General features: G+C 41.9%; 1 protein-coding gene across 2 annotated transcripts in view; it reads left to right on the plus strand.

Moving 5' to 3' along the window:
- PDE7A (phosphodiesterase 7A) overlaps window positions 1-22,420 on the plus strand; it is a 90,118-nt gene that overhangs the window by 60,316 nt on the left and 7,382 nt on the right. For both annotated transcript variants that reach the window (XM_006127481.5, XM_006127483.5), the window contains 7 exons: window positions 2,436-2,587; window positions 3,973-4,036; window positions 6,309-6,404; window positions 17,900-18,000; window positions 20,606-20,737; window positions 21,016-21,107; window positions 21,736-21,880. In XM_006127481.5, the coding sequence (XP_006127543.2) occupies window positions 2,436-2,587; window positions 3,973-4,036; window positions 6,309-6,404; window positions 17,900-18,000; window positions 20,606-20,737; window positions 21,016-21,107; window positions 21,736-21,880 (782 nt within the window). The remainder of the gene's footprint in view (window positions 1-2,435; window positions 2,588-3,972; window positions 4,037-6,308; window positions 6,405-17,899; window positions 18,001-20,605; window positions 20,738-21,015; window positions 21,108-21,735; window positions 21,881-22,420) is intronic.

Genomic DNA, 22,420 nt, shown 5'->3' on the forward strand with positions numbered 1-22,420 from the left:
CTAAACAAGAGTGTATATAATCTCGGTAGCTTTCTTGGGCATTAGTAGATTAATAAAGTTGACTTTTAAAGGACCAACTTCTACCTTCATTATAAAATATTGATAGAATGTTTGATTTTTAAGAACTGCATTGTTTCAATGATTTCTGAAATTAATATATTTACCCTTTGGAAAATACAAAGATATAGATTATAAATTTTTGTTCTTGTTGCTTTGAAACTGTGGTTTAAAGTAAAAGGTTCGGAAATGTGGCTAGTCCCAGGGAGGCGCAGAAACAGGCAAACTATTACTAAATATCTTTTAAACTTTTATTAAAGGGCTTCTACGTATAAATTATTATTTTATCAATTTCTTACATATATGTAGGCACTAAATAATTATTAGAATGTCCAATAAGCAAAATGCAATACAGTAAAGAAAATTCCCTGAGGTTTTTCTAAATCCCAATAGTTGTTAACAAGGGACCAGGGATTATTAACAGTTACATTTACATCAGTGTTACTTATAAGACTAATCATTTATCTAAAACTTTTAACACTATTACTTAACAATACCTCTAAACAATTTCAGATAACAATACTTACATTTAACAGACACACAAACTACAACAACAACAACATATTTAGTATTCGTTATGTTTGGTATACGTTACACTCTACAGGAACTCGTTTGGTTCGGTGAGTGGGAGGTGGCCCTCGGGTGATCAGTCCTCGGACCTGGCTCATATTCCGCCATCCAATGTTTATTCGGGATTCCTCAATTTGATACAGGAGGGGAAGCTGTTTTATAGAGAAAGCTTTTGCGCGCTTTTTGTGTTAGGCTAGCAGACCCTGTCTGTTAAGTGACAGGAGTAAGGGGGTGAGATGGTTTCCTGTTTTTCCTTTTCTGCCTTATCGGGCATGGCACAGTCAGCACAACCAGCACGAACTTTACATTAACTTTTCAGGTATGGTTTTGGTTCCTGTTCGTCGCTGATCTTTAAGTTACATAGTGTAAGGGTTTTTCATCAAGGGGAAGTTGACCTTTTGCTTGGATGGCAATACGCGCGAGAGGCCTGGCCAGCAAAGAGCCTGCTTCCACAGAAACCTATGTATTTTGGAAATAAGCATATTAACCCTTAGCTTTTTAAACATCTAATGGTCTTACTGATCACTTTTCTGGAAAAAAAAAACCAGTTTAAGTATAAGAACAGTAAACTTTTTCTTAATAAATGTAGCTGCTTGTAGAGGTATTGTACAAAAGAAACTGAAGGTAGAATTTGACCTTCACAATTTATGGATAAAAATACATATCAATCATTTCAGAGAATTTAAACCATAGTTTGATCTTGAAGTACCTGAAATAAATGGTACAATATCCTTCATGGTATTTTACACAGTATAACTGGACTAAGCATCACAAAAATAATGGTTTTACTAAGTTATCTTCTAATAAAAGTAGAGTATAATACTTGGGGGGCATTTTGAATTGTTTTCATAAAAGAGGTTAAGAATTGTGTGTCTGTGGGTTCTGTTGTATTCTGACAAGGTACTATGTTCATATTTTCACTGAGAATATCATAGGAATCAGTAGAAATTGGGGTGCATGTTTGGAAAAAATAGTTTTTCTGGGTAACATTTCTCAAAAGCACCTAAATCACAGGTGCTTTTGAAAAATTAACACAATTCCTAAATATAGGAGAAGAAAGTCTTAAGATTTGGTTTTTGTATATGTTGTTTTTGTACAGGACATCCCCGCTATAAGTCACCCCAGTAATATATATCTGTTCTGCACTAAAGTTGTTGATGCAGGAACTGATGCATTATAAGTCCTCCCATTCCCTGCTTTTAAGTCGTGCAAAAAAAAAAATTGTGCAAATGGAAGTCAGCCACCGGGAAAAAAATTCCCCACTTTAAATTGTTTCGCTTGTAAGTCCCAAGATTTTTTTTTTGAATGTATCTTGGACTTATAGTGAGGATGGTCTGTACACTTATAGCTTCTTCATATAATGTCATTTAAATCATATCCCACTACATCACCGTTGATATACTTCATTTTCTAGTGTGTAAGCATTTTATGGCTGGTGGCAGTCATTTACATATTTATACTTTTTGGGGGGGAACACTGTCATTTGCAACACTGTTTTGTGATAGTCCATTTTCAATAAGTCCGTTGTCTAACCTGACAGTGTTTGTGCAACATGGTTATTCTTCAGTTTCCTTAGAATACATGTATTTTTAGTTAAGACATATGACTAGCATACAGTTTATAGATGTATTTCTCTTTACTTTAAGCTTAAATAGGAAACACTTTGTTCTGAAACATAGCTCAGGAACTACTCTGGGAATGTAGCTATTCTAGACACAATTGATACTTCTAGAGTGAATGCTGTTAAAATTGAAGAGTTGTAATATTTATTGTTTTAAGAAGAACTTTATTTTTCTTGTATTTTCTAGCAAATTCTGAAATTGAAGTGTCTGTGTCTGCAAGGAATATCCGAAGATTACTTAGCTTCCAGCGGTACTTGAGATCATCACGTTTCTTCCGTGGTATTACTGTTCCAAATTCCTCAAACATTTTGGATGATGATTATAATGGACAAGCAAAGGTGTGTTTTTAACAATTGCTCCTACTTTTTATTAGAAAATGTGAATGCTTTATAACAATAGAAATATCATCAATATTGAGCATATATTGAGTTTATACTGTGTGCAAAAAAAAAAAAAGCCCTGAATAATTTTGCTTCAGTATTATGCAAGTTAGCCCGTAAAACAGTGTGTTAGAGGAATCATAGACATTCAGGAAGAACAAACCAATTGGCAGTGCTTTGAGATACTAGTTATTTGAATATCTACATCTTACGAGGTATTTAATTTGTTTAGAACAATGACTTCTATTGATTGTCTCATTATAAAAGCTGCTGTTTGTTTGTAAAAGCTACTACCAAATGTGATGGAAGAATACTAGAGGTGTATAAATGTAATTTTGTCTTTTATCAGGCATGGAGTTCCAGACATACACATTTATGAAACAAACTAGATGTGCATGTCTGCATACAGTGCATATCAATTATATACATAGCTTCTTAATTTAGTGAAGTAAATGAAAACACTTTTTATATATTTTTATCCTTAATGCAGTGTATTCATGTTGACCTTTTTTCTGAAATTAAAAACAAAAATGTTACTTGCGATAAAGTAATTATTTTAACACTAATTCAAAAAAGTTAAAAAAAAAAACCAACCGATGTGAGTTCATGGAGGAAAAGGTCCATCAATGGCTGTTAGCCAGTATCGGCAAGGACGGTGTCCCTAGCCTGTTTGTCAGAAACTGGAAATGTATAACTGGGAATGGATCACTTGATGATTACCTTTTCTGTTCATTTCCTCTGTGCCAGAACTTTGGTCTGACAAAGTGTGGCCATTCTTATGTTCTTCTAACAAAATATCTTCGATTTTTGTTTTCTCTGTACCACTTTAATGGGGGCTTTTGCCCTCTGAGGGTGATCATTTGTAGAATTTTGTATGGCTAATAATTTCTGCAATGCAACTTTGTTGCCCCAAGTCTGGACATACTGGAATCAATTTATTAGATTTCTCCTTTTGTCAAGCTGTTTTAAGTAGTAATAGCATTTATTTAAAGTAATCATCTTTTAAAAATAAAGCAGTAATTCTAATTCAGTATGCAACTGGACAGCTCATTGGCTGCCAAGTACAAGCTGTTTATTTATATGTTGTAAATGAAACTAATAATTTAGTTATAGTTATATTATTTGTATCATTTACAGGTGCTAAACAGCTGGTGACAATATTAGCTATAGAAAAACTTTGAGATAGAAATGTGGTTTACAAGTTGTAAACCTTGATTCTGTTTTTTAGTAACAAATGTTAAAATCCATAGCTTTCTCAAAAAGCAGTAGATTTTTTGTGGGATATAATTGATACTATGACATATTGAATGGAAATGTTACAGTAGAAATATTTTTGTTTTCAGTGTATGCTGGAGAAAGTTGGAAAATGGAATTTTGATATATTTCTTTTTGATAGGCTAACAAATGGTAAGTTCCCTTCTACTACTGTAAGCATTTAAGCGTGATGTACTGTTCTTTCTAAACCTATTCGTTAACATTTCACTTACTTTTCTGAGGGGAATCTTACTGCTTTATTATACTTTAAAAAGTACAAATAGATTATCCTAGTATTGTGATTAATAGAAGGTTTTTGGACAGTTGGTATTTTAGTTTGAAAGTTTTAGATTCTGTTACCTGAAATCTAGTCTGTTATGTTGCAATAGTGTTACTACTTACATCGCCATATCCTTAAGCTAGTGTAATAGACCCCTCAGATAGTTGCTTGTAACCAAATTCTTTTTTAATCAAATATGTTTAGAAATGTTTGAAACTTAGACCATAATACCTATGCTTCTTAGTTATAGAGAGGCATTAGTCTATATGGCTTCTATCTAATGGATGAATTATGCCGAAAACATCCTTTGCCCTGAAGAATTTAGTGTAAAGTCAGAATAGTTACATTATAAAAGAATGCAGTATAAAAACACAACCTCCTCCCACCCGCCCAGAAATGTGTGTTATAGCCAGGAAACTTTATAGAAGAGATGGAGCTTAGCAGGCTTTGAAGGAGAGTAGGAGTTAAGCATCAATAAAGTAGGAAGGCAGCTCTAGGTATAGGGGGCACTGTAGGAGAAAGCAATATATGAACAGAGGGCAAAAGAAACAATTGGAGTAGGTGGGTATACAGATATCAGAGAGCAGAGCAGGTTGGTGAGGGACTATAGAAAGTGTTGTTGACAGAGAAGTCACAATGAAAATATAGATATTTTGGTAATTGAAGAGCAGACATGGATCTTGATGTAAAAGTAGTAGAGCCAATGTAAGGAATCAGGTGGAGGTAGGATTGGATTAGTATAGCAGATTAATAATCTTGCCAGTCTCATAATTGTCAGTAGATTGAAGGAAAGAGAGATGGGCATGTGAGAAACCAGCACGCAGGAGATTATAGTAATCAGTATAGGAAATTGTTAGCATATGGCTTAACATATTGTCATACAAATGGAGAGGAAGAGATGAATTTTTAAAATATTGGAAAGGAAGTGGCAGAATTTGGTGGTGGGGTATTTGGGATGATAATATCTTGTTTAGGGACACCCTAGAGAAATGTGGAACTTGGTTGGGTCCAATATATGTTGATAGTATATGAGGCCACTAGAGAGTGATGGTGGAAGAAAAAGTCAGAGGCAGCAGTCTGAGTGATCTTGTCAGAGTGTTAGACCTTGAAAAGACAATTAAAGAAGCAACCTAGCAGGGCCTGGGGCAACTCCCAAAGAATAGTACAGGTTGGACCTCCTTGGTCCGCCACCCTCAGGACCTGACAGGTCCCAAAGGAGGGGATTTGCTGGATCAGGGGAGATCCTTCCCCTCATGGCCCGTGCTTAACACTGCCCCTGGCTAGGGCTCCAGCCCATCCCTGCTGCTGCCTGGCCCCACTAATTCTATGGCCAGAGCTCCCTGACTGCCCCTGGAGCAGCAGCCGCATGACTGGGGCCAGAGCTTTCTGGCCATTGCCAGGGCCGGAGCTGCGTGACTGGAGTCAGAGTTCCATGGCCGCAGCTCTGCAGTTGCTGCTGGCCCCTCACTAATGCCCAGCCACCGGGGCCAGATCTCCCTGCTGCCCTGCCTCCCCACCCCTTGACATGGGGCTCCTGGCTGTGTCGCCGGCCCCCTGTCACACTCCTGCCCCACAGCCAGACTCCATATACCTGGGCTCTGTGATCCAGGAACATCTGTGATCATGTTGCTGGACCAGAGTGTCCTGGTTAGGGGAGGTACAACCTGTATTCTGCCTTCATTTTTTTGAAGGAAAGGTATTTTATATTTTCACGTAGTGGAAGAGAATCAGTTTACCGTTTATTCATTTTTGCTGTGGTTTCATTTGTCAGAAAAATGACTGGTGTAATCTACTGCATGAATTTAAATAGATATAGTGAAATGGGTGGATAAAGTCTGAATTAGCCAAGTTAGTCTGTAACTTTAAAAATGAGTAGTCCTGTGACACCTTAGAGATTAACAAAAATATTTATATAGTGTCAGATGAGATGATCTTCAGTGGAGAAAAAAAGCGGGATCCTCAGAATAGGGAGAGGGAGAAAAAAATTATCTGTCAATTGTAGTCCTGATGCTAATGGGGCTAAGTAGGCTAGAAGTGTCCCATACTCAGCTTTTGATGTCAATAGGGTGTTAAATGTAATTCCCTTGTGATGGCAATACCAGTTTCATTTTTTAAAATGAATTAATATATGTATTTTATTTTTAGGAAACAGTCTAGTCAGCTTAACCTTCCACCTGTTTAATCTTCATGGACTGATAGAGCACTTCCAGTTAGATATGATGAAACTTCGTAGATTTTTAGGTAAATATTATAGCCTTTCGTTAAAGTGAACATTACTCCTTAACTGCATTTTAAAAGATACCTTTTGAAATACTGGTTGCAATTTAGCAAGAAAGTTTTGAACAGCACTAATTTGAAGCTGGTTTTTACTAGGGATGTCAATGACTACATGATTAATTGGTAAATCCAGGCTTATCAGTTAATCCTGTAGACTACATGCATTTTTTCTCCCTTGCTTCCTCTGTATCAGATGCAGCAAGGCAGGGGGAGGTAGGAACTGGTGCCCATAGGGAGCAGGCTTTTAAGCCATCTCCCTATGAGCACGAGCTCCGCCTGCCTCCCAACCCACATGCTGCTGCTTCTGATAGAGGCAGCAGCGCGGAGGGTGAGGGGGGCAGGTGGGAGCCAATACACATGAGGAGCTGGCTTCGCGAACCCACTTGCCCTCTCCCTTTGCTGCCTCTTACAGAGGCAGGGGAGGAAGGCAGGAACCACCTGCCGCCTCCAACTCCCGTCCTGCTGCCTCTATCAAAAGGCAGGTGCAAGAGAGGCTACCGCAGAGCAGACTCTGTCCACGGCAGGCCTGAGTTTGCTGCGGACAGAGGCTGCTCTGCGGCGGCGGCCCCTATCCATGGGGGGGGCCGAGCTCCCCAGGACAGTGGCTGGTCTGCATCCCACAGAGCAGCGTCTGTCTGCGGTAAGCCTGGGCGCCCCACAGATGGAGACTGCTCTGCTGCAGCAATCCCTGTCCGTGGGGATCTGAGCTCAGCAGCTTCTGTCCTGGGAAGCTCAGATCCCGCACGGACAGGAACTGCTGCCATGGAGCAGCCTCCCTCCGTGGGAATCTAGGGCACCCCACAGACAGAGGTTGCTGCCACCTCACTCTGCTGCCTCTTTATCAGAGGCAACAGTGTGGGTGGCAGGCGGGAGCTAGTCTTTGTGGGGAGCTTTTTTTTAAACCGGCTCCCCTCACAGACCAGTGCCTGCCTGCTGCTCTGCATTGCTGCTTCTGATAGAGCGGCAGAAGTGAAGGGTGGCAAGGGGTTCCCCAAGAGTGGGAGCACACTGGCTGCTGGCCCCACCCCCAGTTGTGTAACCGCTAACATTTTATGTGGTTTCATGACTATTTATTTACATGTTATCTAACATTCCTAGTTTTTACAGTGGTAGTATTGTAATACTGTAAGCATGTAGAACATTTGGATATAGCTTAATTTTAAATTATTTCTTAAGGAGGTGAAGGGAAAAAATCCCCCCAAATTAGTAAAATAAATGTATGAATTTCTCAAGGCATCTCAGTTCTTGTGAGGAATTCTGAAGCCTGAATTTCACATTACAAATGAGTGAAGAAGAGGTAATGAGAACACTTTTGAAATATATTGTTGGTTTTAACCTTGGTTTCTGAAAAGGAATATGACTAGTCCTTATCTAACCTGTAGTCATTGCCAGTTCAGTAGTACCAGTTGCAGACACCCATTTCTGCTCAGATCGTTTTAGTAGTATAGAAGAGGATCCAGTCCTGCTCCACTGGCATAGGAATTGAAGTTGATTTCTTAAAGCTGTGTACAGGAATATTTGAGACCTTCATGAGGTGATGAGTGGTGTGTATTCTTGGATAAAAGTGTAAATTAATGTTACTTTTATTTGACAGTGAGAGAGCAGATCTGTTTGTTTATAAACTTACATTTCTGTGTCCTAATGTCCTTGGCACAGACCTGGAATGATGGATGGTTTCTTCTTGTTTTCATGCAACAGTTACCATGTGGTACAATATCTCACTCATCAGTGAGGTCCTGGGATACTTTTCATGACTTGTACCAAGACAAAAGGATCATCCCTCACATATTGGTGATGGGCAACCTAGGCTAGGGAATTGGCCGCACGAGTGGCCCCCCTTCATCTCAGTGGCCTGCATGATTTTTGTAAGCAAGATGATCTCCTGGGATAGATAGTTTAGCTAATTTCACTTGTGTACCTAGTATTTGTGGGTTATGCCTACTGAAATGTAGCAGTGCTTTGATTGGATGAAGAGAGCATATGGCTCTTGCAGTCAATGTGTGCAATCAGCACACACCTCACTTCATGTGCAAGTGCTTTGAGTGTGGTAGGGAAAAAATCTACATGAATGGAAACCAGCAGCATCTGGAAACCCTGCATATGAGCAGTGGTAAACAAAATGTCTTGTGGGCCACATTTAGAATCCTAGTGGACCGCATGGGGCCGCAGGTTGCCTACCACTGCCATGTACACTCTAGCTCAGTCTGAAGAGAAGGCTAACTCTTGATGAGCAGGAAAAGCAGCTCTTTATCCCCTTTGGCAGGGTTTCTCAGAAGGCTCAATCTGTTTGATACAAAGCATATTTCTGTGGTTATGAAGTTTGAAAAAGCAAAGGATAAATGTCTCTCCTCCCCCAGACAGAAATGACAGGCAGAAGAAGACTTTGCCTTTTCACTAGTCTGTTCAAATGCAATCTCTGCTTTACAGGTTCCTTACCGGTTTTTCCTAATAAATAACTGCTATCACCAAAAGTGAATTCAGGACCTGTGGTCCAAATGAACAGATGAGCTGGAAAGTGAAGGGATATTTCTTTTAGGCTGTCCAGTTTGCCACTCTGGCCTATTTGTCTTGTCTCCTTGGTCATCCACTGGTTCAGCTGAGTGGGGACTTAATTTCATTTGTATAATCAGTTTGGAATGAATTATTTAAATGTCTTCTGGTAATCCATAGCCTTGGCCACATGGTCCAAGATTCTACTGGGTCACCTGCAAACCTTCAGGCTACATCTAGACTGGAATGATTTTCCTCAAATGCTTTTAATGGAAAAGTTTTTCCGTTAAAAGCATTTGCGGAAAAGAGTGTCTAGATTGGCACGGGCGCAAAAGCCAATCTAGATGCGGTTTTGTGCAAGAAAGCCCTGATCGCCATTTTTGTGATCGGGGCTTTTTTGCGCAAAACAATATCGCATTGTCTACACTGGCCCTCTTGTGCAAAAGCATTTGTGCAAGAGGGCTTTTGCCCGAATGGAAGCAGCATAGAATTTCCACAAGAACACTGACAATCTTACATGAGATTGTCAGTGTTCTTGCGGAAATTCAAGTGGCCAGTGCAGACAGCTGGCAAGTTTTTCTGCAAAAGCAGCTGCGTTTGCGGAAAAACTTGCCAGTCTAGACGCAGCCCCATGGTTGTCAGGAGCGCTGTCTGAAGTAGATACTTGTTATCTATAATGTTCTCAAACTATCTTGAATGATCAAGAAAGCTCTTTAGCATTCAGGGTGTTCTAAAAGTTGAATACAATATATTATTTCAAGAGGAAATGAAAAATTAGAAAATTCTCAAAAATTCTTGGGAAATAATATTTTGGAGAATACTCTCAGAATATTCTCGTTCTTGGAGAATATTCTCCAGAGAATAGTCTCACCTCACATCACTTCTTCAGATTTTTTCAGCAGCATTGGGTTCTCAGTATTTCAGTCAGATGTATGCTCTCTGTGGAACCTACAGTCTATTTTGAGATCGTCTGTCTCCCCCATCCTCATATCTGCAAATTCATCTTCAGATACTAGCTTTATGAGTCAGAGAAGACACGTATCAAACATCTTGTCAGACCACTATTTCTGCACGTGAAGCCTCCTCCCGCTCTGCCAGGAGCACGTGATACTTTGAAGCGCCATGCGCTGCTTGCAGGGCGGTGAGGGCTGGAGAGCGGAGGAGACTTTGTGCACTCCCCGACCCTAGGCCAATCAGGGTGGGGGAGCTGCGTGAAGCTTCCTTCGCCCTGCCCTGGCTCTGTGAGGAGCCCGTGGCACTTCAAAGTGCCACATGCTCTTTGCAGGGTGGGAGGAGGCTTCCTGCACTCCCCCACACCCAGGTCCTGATTGGCCTGGGGGTGGGAGAGTATGCCAAGCCTCTTCCAGGACATGGGTGCCTAGTGGGAAGGGAGGGCAAATGTGCTCTCCCACCCCCAGACCAATTGTGGTCTGGGGGTGGGGTAGCCCCACCTCTTCCTGCTTAGGCCCCGCCTGTTCTGGGGGGGCCCAGGGCTACTTCAAAAAATTTTGAAGTGGCTCCTGGGCAAAAATTATTGCCCACCCCTGTACTAGGGAAAGGTAGTGGGATTTTTGCATCATCGTCTCCAGGCGTCTTCAAAATCTCTCCTATGTGTTCAGAATGCTCTGATGGATGGCTTAAGTGGGCTGTTCAGCTGTCATCTTGAGTGGTCTCTTTGTCCAGATAGAGCAAGATTCATTTTCTAGACATGAAAGACTCCCTATAGAGACCTGTTTACTACGGAAATCAATGGGAAGTGTTACCAGTTTTGTTAATGAGCAGGCCACAGCTGTAGATCTTGGACAGTTGTCTCCCTCTGCCTTCGTCAGATAACCACATTGGTTTTCCACTTTGCTGACTCTTTCACACAGAGCTCATCTGACACTACTTAACCTCCAAAAACTACGAGGCTGTGTCTACACTGCACCCCTTTTCCGGAAAAGGGATGCAGATTAGACACTTCGGAATTGCAAATCCGCAGGGGATTTAAATATCCCCCGTGGCATTTGCATTTACATGGCTGCCGCTTTTTTCCGGCTCAGGGTTTTTGCCGGAGAAAAGCGCCAGTCTAGACGCGATTTTTCCGGAAAATAAGCCCTTTTCCGGAGAATCCCTTATTCCCACTTGAAAGTAGGAAAGTAGGAATAGGGGATCCTCCGGAAAAGGGCATATTTTCAGGAAAATCGCGTCTAGACTGGCGCTTTTCTCCAGCAAAAACCCTGAGCCGGAAAAAAGCGGCAGCCATGTAAATGCAAATGCTGCGGGGGATATTTAAATCCCCCGCGGATTTGCAATTCCGAAGTGTCTAATCTGCATCCCTTTTCCGGAAAAGGGGTGCAGTGTAGACACAGCCCGATTGTCTCCTCTACTCCAACCTGCACTTGAGAGCCTGAATGCTCCATGGCTAATTCAAAGAAAATTGTTTAAAGGAGATCAAAGATATGCTTTTAAATAAAAGAAAACTTTCTACAAGGTATACTTACTATCGAAGTGGAAAAAATGCTCCATTAGTTATAGCAGAAAGGCATTTCCTTGGTCTAAGCTCTGATTAACCATATGTTGGACTATCTGTTTTACCGTATGCAACAAGGTCTTGCCCTTAGTTCTGGCTAAGTTCATCTGGCAGATATCTTGGGGTTTCACCCACCAGTTGATAACCACCTTTTTTCCCTCCAGTCCAGTGGTGATAAGGTTTCTGAAGGGGTTAGACTCATTATCCCAAGGAAGGTTCTGTCTCCCCTTAGGACTTAAACCTTGTGTTAGCAAAGATAATGGATATCTCCCCTTTGACTCAGTCAGCTGGTTAATTACTTCATCTCTCCACAACAGTAGCATTTTTTATCAGTTTTCTCATCCTGGAGAACTCTTATTCTTCTTTGAGTGATTACTCATGTCCATTCCACATTAGGTTTGTGTGCTCCCCATATGTACTGAAAAAAACGGAAAGTTTTTTTCCACAGCGATATTCGTATGAGGGCAGTTGTGGGCACCCCTGGATTTGCACCTCCATGGTGCAGTATAAAGAGTGCCATGCACTCCCCCCACCCTTAGTTGCATCTTGACACCAGTGATGATGCTGAAACATTCTGCTGCCTTCAGCTAACATAGAATCATTCTGCCTAACCACCCTTTTTTCCTGGAAAAAAAAGTTATAGTTCATAATTATTAGTTATCCCTTATTAGTTACTTTGTAGTTGGCCCTGAATGGGATTTTGCCTCAGGACGGAGTGTGCTCCGATCCCCGGATTGTAAACAGTGTGACCTCTGTAGGAATCCCGTGCCCACCAGTGATCCTTATACCAGCTGCCTGCATTGTCTGGGAGAAGGACATGACAGTTGTCATTTTTGTAAGTAGTTTAAACCCAGGACAAAAAGGGAGAGGGACATTTGTCTCCAAATACTCCTGATGAAGTCGATGTTAACTCCAGCACTGGAGCAAAGATCTGATTTGGCCAGGGGTTGGCAATAATTTTGGAAGGGGGGCCACTTCACAAATTTCAGAAGTGGTTGCGGGCGACCTGGAAGGGGCGGAGCCTTGGATGGAAGAGGCTGGGTTGAGAATTACCCTGCTGGGTATGGTGACCTTATTTTCTGAACCAGCTGCTGCTAGTAAGAACAGTTTAATTTAAATTATGAAACAGTTAAAATGCTTAATCTTTCTCATGTGAGTTTATCAAACTTCATTTTAAATAAAGTAAAATATTATGTCCAACACAAAAGCTTTCAATGTTTTCTTTATTTATGTCAGTGATGGGGAATCCTTTTTGGGTTAGGGGTCATTGACCCACAAAAGAATTAGTTGGGGGCCACACAAGTGAGAAGCAAAAAAACTCCAAAACCCCCAGAACTCACTGATGTGGCCCCAACTGAAACACCTCACTCCTCTGGTACCCTAGCTGTTCATGGGGTGAGGGGAAGAGAAGGGGAAACTGAGGTTCAGGGCTTCCCATAGACCAGATTTACTTTTCTGGGGTTCTAGAGTTAGTGGATTTTATGGACTTACTTAGGCTCTGGGCAGGAACAAAAAGGAGGGGTAAAGTGCACAAGACAGGGCTGCCAGCAAGTAGGATAGGAATGGGGTGCAGGATCTGGGAGGGAGCTGGGGTGCAAAGCAGGCTGGGAGTAGGGTGTCTTGCCAGGTGGAGGAAGCAGGAACAAGGGAGGGTGCAAGAACAAGGGAGGGTGTCGGAGCAACCTGAGGGTGCTGGATCATGGGGGGAGGGAAGTGACGGAATTGGGGTGGGGGAGGTCTGGGCTTGAGGGGGAACCTTACCTTGCTTCATGCCCCTTTGTAGTAACAGCTGCAGCCATGCAGTCCCAGGCGCCCTGGAGGGAGGCCCTACTGCTATGGCCACGCAGTCCTGGAGACCCGAGACACGGCTGCCGCAGCCACGCAGTCCAGGGCCTGGCATCGTGGCCTCAGGCCACCCTGGAGGCTGGAGGCACCACTGCCGCAGTTACATGGCCTGGGGCCGGCCCCAGAGGCCAGAGGCACCACAGGCCATCCCAGAGGTGCCACAGGACACCCCAGAGGCGCCCTGGAGCCATGCATCCCTGGACTGGCCCCAGAATCCTCAGAGGTGCCATTACCGCGCCCATACAAACTGGGACCGACCCAAAGGCACGGTACCAAGGCCCAGGGCTGGCCCCAGAGGCACCGCTACTGTGCCCATGTGACCTGGGGCTGGCCCCGGAGGTGCCGCTACCGTGGCCAGGAAGCCCGGAGCCAGCCCCAGAGGCACTGCTACTGCGGCCAGGAGGCCTGGGGCTGGACCCAGAGGTGCTGTGGCAGCAGCACCTCCAGCCTCCTGGGTCGGCCCTGACCGCCTGGCCATGGTAGTGGCACCCCCGGGGCTGGCCCTGTTGAGGAGCCTCAGCCCCAGTGCTGCCTTCTCTCCAGAGGCTGCCTGGGAGGAGAAGGGGCAGGGCTGAGCTCTTTCCCTTAGGGCACATGCCAATTAGGCGGCGGGGCCAAGACTTGCCTCACGGGCTGGATCAAAGCCCAAGGCGGGCTGAATTCGGCCCGCTGAGAGGCTTTTGCCCACCCCTGGACTTGGCCCTGAGCACTACAGCATCAGTGCAGAGTGCCCCACCAGCACTGTCCTCCAGCCAGCAATGGTTTCCCTCTATGCCTCCTCCAAGAAGACTAAAAAGCTTGTGACTCCCATAAGCGAAAGAGAAGGGCTGGAGGAGAGCTACAACCAGCATTGGGTTGCTCAACTCTGGGAGTCAGGCAGCAGTGCAAGCGAAGTAGTCTAGCCTGTCCCCAGCCAGCACTGCTACATTGGACAGTGAGGGCCTTAACCATGTAGAGATCCCATTGATACATGAAGCATTGTAGGCAGCACAGGATATCTGGGCATTACCAGTGCTGGCCACACCAACTTTAACAATTTCCCTAATCTCAGAGAAAAAACGCTTTGGGATCTATGCTTAGATCCCCTTCTCTGCAGCAGTTTTCTCCATCCTGGGGAACAGTCTACTAGAGCTCACCTGTGAGGAGCCAACATGCCTCTGAGATAGAGGCAGGCCAGCAGGAGTTCACTGCAGTCCCCAGGCTCAGGGTTCCAGCAGCATGAGTCAGAGCCCAGTTCACTGGTGTCTTAGCATAGACCCGTGGAGTCATGCACCTACTGGCAGGAAGAGCACTCTGACATTTCATTTCACCTCAGCGCAAATCACAAAGCTGTTCCAGGCACTGTAGCTGCTTTTTGATCTCCCATGAGCAATGACCATTGCAATATCATTCCCAGGCAGTGAATCCCTCCGGACTGTGGGTGTATTCCAGTTTCAGGTCCTGACACTGCATGGATAGCATGAGCTATAGATTGACAGTTTGCCATCGCTGATCCCCTGATTGCTGCCAGTCACTGGTCTCCCATGCCAGAGACTCATCCTAATCAGATCATTCTGTTTTTCAGCATTTAGCAAGGTGTCGTAGACCCATTGGTTATTGGTCACTTTCCTGGTGGGGGTGACATCAGCAAGATGGGTATCAGAGATGAAGGCCCTGACTTTGGAACTGCCCATCAGTTTTTTGTTTTTTTTACAAGAACAAGAACAAGGTCCAACTATGTCCCTATCCAGCATTTTTGCTCAAGATAGTATCCTCCTTCCATGTAAACACATATTCCTGCCTGAGTTCTCTCCCAAGCCATGTGATACGACAGAGAGGCATATGCATGCCCTAGACATCAAGAGAGCTTTGGCATTCTACTTGGAGCATATCAAGCCCTTCTGCAAGTCCACACAGCTCTTTGTCATCATGGCTGATAGATGAAGTGGCTTCCGGTGTCATCGCAGAGACTTTCCAAATGGATTACCTCTTGCATGTGAACCTGTTATGAATTGGCAAAGGTTCCACCATTGCTAATAATCTAGGCCCGTTTGACTAGAACTCGGGCATTGTTGGTGGCCTTCTTGGCCCAAATAATGGTCCAGGGTATCTGTAGAGCTACAGAGTGGTTCTCCGTCCACACATTCTCCGTCGTCTTATGCCATTACTCAGGCTAGCGACAATGTTAGGTTCGGCAGAGCTGTGCTACAGTGTGCATGGCCGTGAACTCTTATCTGCCTCGAAGTGTACTGTTTTGAGTCACTTAATATGGAATGGACATGAGCAAGTGCTCGAAGAAAACACCTGTTCTGTAACTATTGTTCTTTAAGATGTTTTGCTCATGGCTATTCCACAACCTACTCTCCTTTCCCACTGTTTGAGTTTCTGGCAAGAAGGAACTGAGGGTGAGGATATAAGGGGCATGCGGTGCCCCTTATTCTGCACCATGGAGTTGTCAGAGCTGCTCTTCTATGGATACTGCTGAGGGAAAAGTTCCAGCACCAGTGCATGTGGCAAGTACACACTCTTAGGCTGCGTCTACACTGCACACTTATTTCAGAATAACGGTCGTTATTCCAAAATAACTACGTGAGCATCTACACAGCAATTCCATTATTTTGAAATTATTTCAAACGGACCGCTTATTCCAACTTCTGTAAACCTTATTCTATGATGAATAATGCCTTTTCCAAAATAACTGTTTCGAAATAAGGGATGTGTAGATGCTCCACTACTTCTATTTTGAAATAGCCCCTTACCAGGACCGTTCTAAATTATTCCTCCTGGGGTTCTAAATTGAGATAACATGTCTACATTAGGGAAGCCTGCCTTGCACTAATTTTGAGGCTTCCCTACCGTGTAGCCATGGTATTTCAAAATAAGCTATTTCAGAATAACTATTCCAGAATAGTTTATTCTGAAATAACTGTGCAGTGTAAACCTAGCCTAAATGTGGAATGGACACGAGCAATCCATCTGTAAGAAGACTAGTTACAGAGCAGGTAACTGTTTTTTTTTTAATGAAACTCCATATATGGTCTTCTCTGAGGGCAGGTTTTATTTGTGTCCTCATTTGAAGTTAGTCACCAATATTGTATCTCGCTTTTGTATTAATCAGGATATATATTTACCAATTTTCTTCCCTAAGCTTCATTATGATAGTGATGAGGACACACTCCACACACTGGATTTCAGAAGAGCATTAAGTTTTTTACCTAAACAATTTAGATAGTTGTCACAGCTGTGGTGATTGTGAACAGAATGAAGAGTCTTCCAGTCTATTCTCAGAGGACTTCACTGTGACTCTACACTTGCATTTGTTTGTGTTTTGGCTTGGCCAGTAAAATTCCACAGAGTAAGGTGTTAATACATGTAACAAGACCCTGTGCAGCCTTTCTGGCCCAACTACTCAAGACATTTGCAAAGCAGCAACGTACATGCATGTTACACATTACAGTTAAAGAGCATTGGTACAAGTCACGGTCAGAGGACACCCTCTGAGACCTGGGTTCCTTTTAGCTTCCGTCCTTATCGTTGCAATTTGCCAGCAACTGGAGATCAGCCGGGGGAGCGGTGGCGGGGGAGGGGGACCTGGGCCCTCCCTCGCTCCCTCGGTCCTGGCCCAGGGCCCTAAGGCAGGGATATCCGTATCTCTTGCGTGACTGACGGGAGAGTTGCCCCTAAACGCGCCAGCCCACGGGCTCCACGACCCTGCCGTGGGCCACTTCCATCCCACCTTTTCTGCCTACCTCCATGGCTCCTCCGGTGTTCCGCCCAGTTATTCCCCCCTTCCCGAGCAGCAAGCATCCTTTTTTAATATCCCGCCCCTGCGATACTACCGCGAGTGGGCGATGACGTCCCCGCCGCGTCGGCAGGTGACATTAGCAACCGGCGCCCGTCTCTCCCTCCAGTCCTGTGCTTACCGCGCGTGTGCTGTTGATCCCCCCTTCGGCCCCGGTTGGCTGTTCACCTGGGTTCCAAGCCGCTTCTCTGGCTGCCATCCTGAGGCAATCCTCCACATCCTGCCCCGCTTCCCGCGGTTCACGGGGCCCTGTTTGAGTGCGGGGTTGCTCCATCCTGTCACACCGTGGTTCATGGAGCCCTGGTCTGGTGCGAGCTTGCTTCACCCCGTCACAATGCACCTTTGTTTAACATCATGCCATCTCTCTGTGTTCTAGAGATGATGCCAGTTTTGGGCATGTGGTCCTTATTTAGGTATGCTCTGACAGATGTAGGAGAGAAGCTCCCTCTAAGGAGGTGGCTGCTCAATCAAGAGCATATTTAGTCAGGGATCTATGGGCCATGGTTTTTTTGTTTATTGCCGGGGGCCTGTCCATGACTTTTACTAAAAATACCTGTGACTAAAATGTAGCCTTTGTCCAAATGAGACCATTTTGGTCAGAATTGAATAATTTGATGTCCAGGATGACTTAAGATTTAATATAATGTTGGCTTTAAAATATTGTTTTATCACATAAAACCTTTGTGTTTGGGTACTGGAGATGGTTCCACATATAATATTTGTTTAAGTAGACTTTTTATTTGTCTTATTAAAAATGCCAATTTGTGATATTTATAATGCTTTTTTAAAAATTGCCATTTTAATTAAACCCAGATGTTTTTCTTTATATAGTTATGGTTCAAGAAGATTATCATAGTCAAAACCCTTATCATAATGCAGTTCATGCTGCTGATGTGACTCAGGCCATGCACTGTTATTTAAAAGAACCTAAGGTAAGATCAAAAATTGTTTTACATAATGTGTAAAGACTTACATAACGTTTGTATTTTTCTTAATATTCTGTAAAACCATACGCCTTGAATACTGATGAACAAAGCTCCTCTGTCAGGTCCAGGTTGTAGCAATGTACAAGAGTTGTCTGTCCTTTCTTCTTTCAGAAATGGATATTATGAAAGAGAGATACCTATCAGAAACAATGATATGTAAGGATCTGATGAAACCTAACAATTGTCAAAGGTGACTTGTATTGCTGATACTCTGGTGTATACTACACACTAGCCAGCAAACTTCAGTGAAAAATGTTACTTGCTGATTAGATTAGTGAAGACCTATGATGTACAGTACCCAGTTGGAAACTAGCTATCTAGTTCAACACTTTTTATTAGTTTGGCTTATTCTTGAAGAATAAGATTCTGTACGTACCATGATTAACTAAACTGTCTGACATTTCAAAGTGGCAGTGATAATCCGGAACCTTTGGGACCTAGGTGGTGCTGGATTATCGGATATGCCGGACTATCAGGAGGTACTATAAATTGGTTTTATATATATATATATATATATATATATATATATATATACTCTATACAGTATATACTGTATATAAAGTGTTTTTAACCCTTTTTATTGTACATACTGTATACAGTATACTGTAATGTTTTAGGTTTTTTTTAACCCTTTTTTACCCTTTTCCCTTGGTTCAGCTGCTACCGCTGCTGCCTTGTGACTCGTTTTTTGCCAAAGCTCACTCACTAGGCTCTTGCCATTTTGATGCTGGACTATCGGGAATACCATATAATTGGATGCTGGACTATTGGAGTTTTACTGTATATCATTGTATTAAGGTTAATGAGGCTCCATGTAGTATTCAGAATTAATATGAGACAAGGTGCAATGGATGAGTGACAACCAAAAGGAGGAAGAAAGATGAAGATAATGAAAATAAGATCATACAGTTACAGATTTAACTGTTTAGAGCTATGTGCTTTCTTTTTCATTTTAGAAAGGTTAGGTGTTATCGTCTTCTGTAGGTGACCATATTTTCAAAATAAAAAACTGGAATCCTTATATGGTGACATTTTATAGGGCTGTGAAATAGTCATACAACAGTGCACTTTTTATGGGATGGTGGGATGGGATGGAAAGGGTGGATAGTTTTCGTGGGTCATTACTGCCAGCTTCTGATTTAACAATGACACGCATACTTTTGAAGTGGAGGATTTTTCTAGCAAATCAGTGCTGTGAAATACCTCATCGTGAAACATTGCACAAGTGTCATAAACATTGAGCAAAAGAAAACCTTTGATAATGTTGATATTATCTTGACTTTTCACTCTGTCAAATGTTTTTCATCCTGAACTGTTTAGTGGTAAAAAGAGCAAATTGTATTTGGTACAGAAATATATCAGTCATTGACCAAAATGAAAAAAAAAAAAAAACCACCCCAGCTATTCCAGAAAATTCCAGGCACATCACAGGTGGCTTATAAAAAAGTTCATTGCCATGCCCATAAAAATCCCTCCTTACCCAAACTCTTTATATCTGGGGTAGATTCAAACCACCAACCTGAGTCACTGATAGTATCACAGATTCCTGGGCTTTTCAGTAAACTGGCATCTGAATTTTTTGTTGGTTTTCCAGCAGTCAGATGGGTTGCCATAGGTTTTTATTTTTGATATCATGATAAATAAATATTATTAATGTGTGGTTTGCAAGTGATGCTTTACCACTAATGATTGTTTGAATTCAAACAGCCTTGTACAGGAGTACATAGGTAGCTTGTCATTGGTCTGTCCAAATATGTACCACTTTAGTTTTTGGTCAATCTCTTCTGTACCCTGTTTTTTCTCTTTCCCCTAGTTGCACCCCTGTAAAAACCTCTTCAGTTGCAGGGCTGTGAAATTTGAGAGCTTATTGGGTACCATAATGTCCCTTCCCATCTCCCCAGTGGGATAGGAAATGGGGTTGTGACTCAGGATGAAAACTACCCAATGAATAGTTCTGACAGTATTTGGGGCATGTAGACCTTAGCTTGCTTAAATTAAATAAAATACACCTTTTTTGAAATGATATTGTCTGCATTAAAACCAGTGGAGAAAAGCAGGACCTTTGCTGACAATGTACACATTAAGATTGGTTTGGAACATGAGAAGGACAACTAACATGAAGAAATATTCTTTTTCATGGATTTTTAAAAAGGACTTTTGAAATACTCTCTGGTTGGTAATGGAGTAGCTAAACAATTTGAATGACAGTTCTACCTACAATAAATATTTAAATAGTTATTGCATCTATGTAGATATTAACATGGTTGGATGAAATTTATCTTCAGCCTTTAACCTTCTGTAGGCAAATTGCCCCTGTAATGACCTATTCCATTGTTGCTATTAAACTTTTTTGGTAAAAGTTCTGCTGGTATCCTTATACTCTTCTTTGCATTCACCCTTATGTGATTCTGCTCTTCTTTCAAAGCATGTGTGAAAGATAAATAGTCATTTTGGGATCTTTTCCAGGGACTGAATGCTAGCTATGAAAAGACAATCAGAATTGTTTCACCTGTGAATGTTCCCATGAATAATACTGTTACATTTATTACAGCTTTCCAAATCTTTAACTCCATGGGATGTTCTCCTCAGTTTAATTGCAGCTGCCACACATGATTTGGATCATCCAGGTGTTAATCAGCCTTTCCTTATTAAAACAAACCATTACTTAGCAACTTTATATAAGGTAAGTGAAAATGACATACTAATCAGGACCAAGTTTGAGTATCTTTTTGGTATAGAAGAATTATATTTAACAGTGAAATTGCTATTGAACTCACTTAATAGTAGACTTGAACGTAGGATGTATTTTTCCCATTGAGTGGAAACAATAAATACAAGTCATTAACTTAATAGAAAATCATAGAACCTTTTCAAGAGGCATAGACAGTAGTGTAGGACTAATAAAATCTTTTAAAGAAATAACTTAATGACTGACACCACTAATTTTGTTTCTGTTTGCAGAATACCTCAGTATTAGAAAACCACCACTGGAGGTCAGCAGTGGGGTTATTGAGAGAGTCGGGTTTATTTGCACATATGTCATTAGAAAATAGGTATGTATTTTTATACAGATTCTATGCTATATGACACTATGTGACATTACACACAATGTATTATCCATTGCATAAGACAACTTTGTAAACAAGTATTCTGTTGAAATATTACACAGCAATTCGTAATCCTAGCTGAATATTTAGATCAATTATAAGATTTAATGCGCAGTGTGAGTTTTGCAAGAACAGTTAATTATTCAGTATACAACTTGGAAATGCTGTGAGATGGAAATATATTCATTACATAATCATTCATTTGATTAGATTGAAAGAAAATACTACTACTGACTCGTAAAGGATAATTGTGTTCTGTGTCCCAAACAGCAACTCACGTTCTGTATTTTTTAAACTGTAGCTTTTTTATCTTCTTTAATGATAGCTAGAATAATTTAGCATAAAATATTTGTAGTAAGAGCTGTCTGAGAAATATCAGGGTATTTTTTTATAAATATTGTAGTTTTATAAAAATGTTATATAAACATTTGAAAATGGTACAGCAATCATGGCTTACAATGTATGTATAGATTCATAAACAGTTGCTACATTCAACTTAAATGTATAAATATGATGCTCTAATTTCTTTTTCCTCATTTTTGTGCTTTTGGATGTTTTACATCACTAATTTCAGGCAGCTGATGGAAAGCCAGATAGGTGCTCTGATTCTTGCCACAGACATAAGTCAGCAAAATGAGTACCTGTCCCTGTTCAGAACCCATTTGGACAGAGGAGACATAAGTTTAGAGGAGGCTGGTCATCGCCACTTCATTTTGCAGGTAACTGTTCTGAACGTTCCATACTATTTCAGAAGTAAATTGCTTCAACTATCTTTTTTTTTCCTTCCAGGCAAATGGTTTTCAGCAGCCATGGGTAACCAGTGAAGAGAGGATGTTTTTATTCTTTAGTTGTTTAGCTCTTGTAAAATGTCAGGTTGACAGCATTGGAAATTAAGTTCTTATGTTTGTTTACATTAGAGGTACAGCATAAATGACTAGTGCTTTCCATAAGCTGCACTGCCAATGCAAATCACCTTTTTCTGGATGGACTATCTCCAGGGTCAAAAGGATATTTGTTTTGAGGCATTGTCTTCAATTCTTTCCCTTTGTAGAGAGACTGCCAAGAAGGCACTGACTGAGATGTTAACTTTCAAAATAGAAAATGTTCCTGTAATAGAACAGGAAGTTACTGAGCTTGTTTTTAAGTCTATTGGAAGCAGCTGATTTTTAAGGATACTTTTAAAAACTGTCATAGGCTGAAAACACTGGAGGTAGTTCCTCCTTCACTGCCATACAGTTTTGATGACAGCCAGGCAAAAT

Source organism: Pelodiscus sinensis, chromosome 2 (assembly GCF_052426305.1).
Source record: "Pelodiscus sinensis isolate ZL-2025 chromosome 2, ASM5242630v1, whole genome shotgun sequence".
NCBI lineage: Eukaryota > Metazoa > Chordata > Testudines > Trionychidae > Pelodiscus > Pelodiscus sinensis.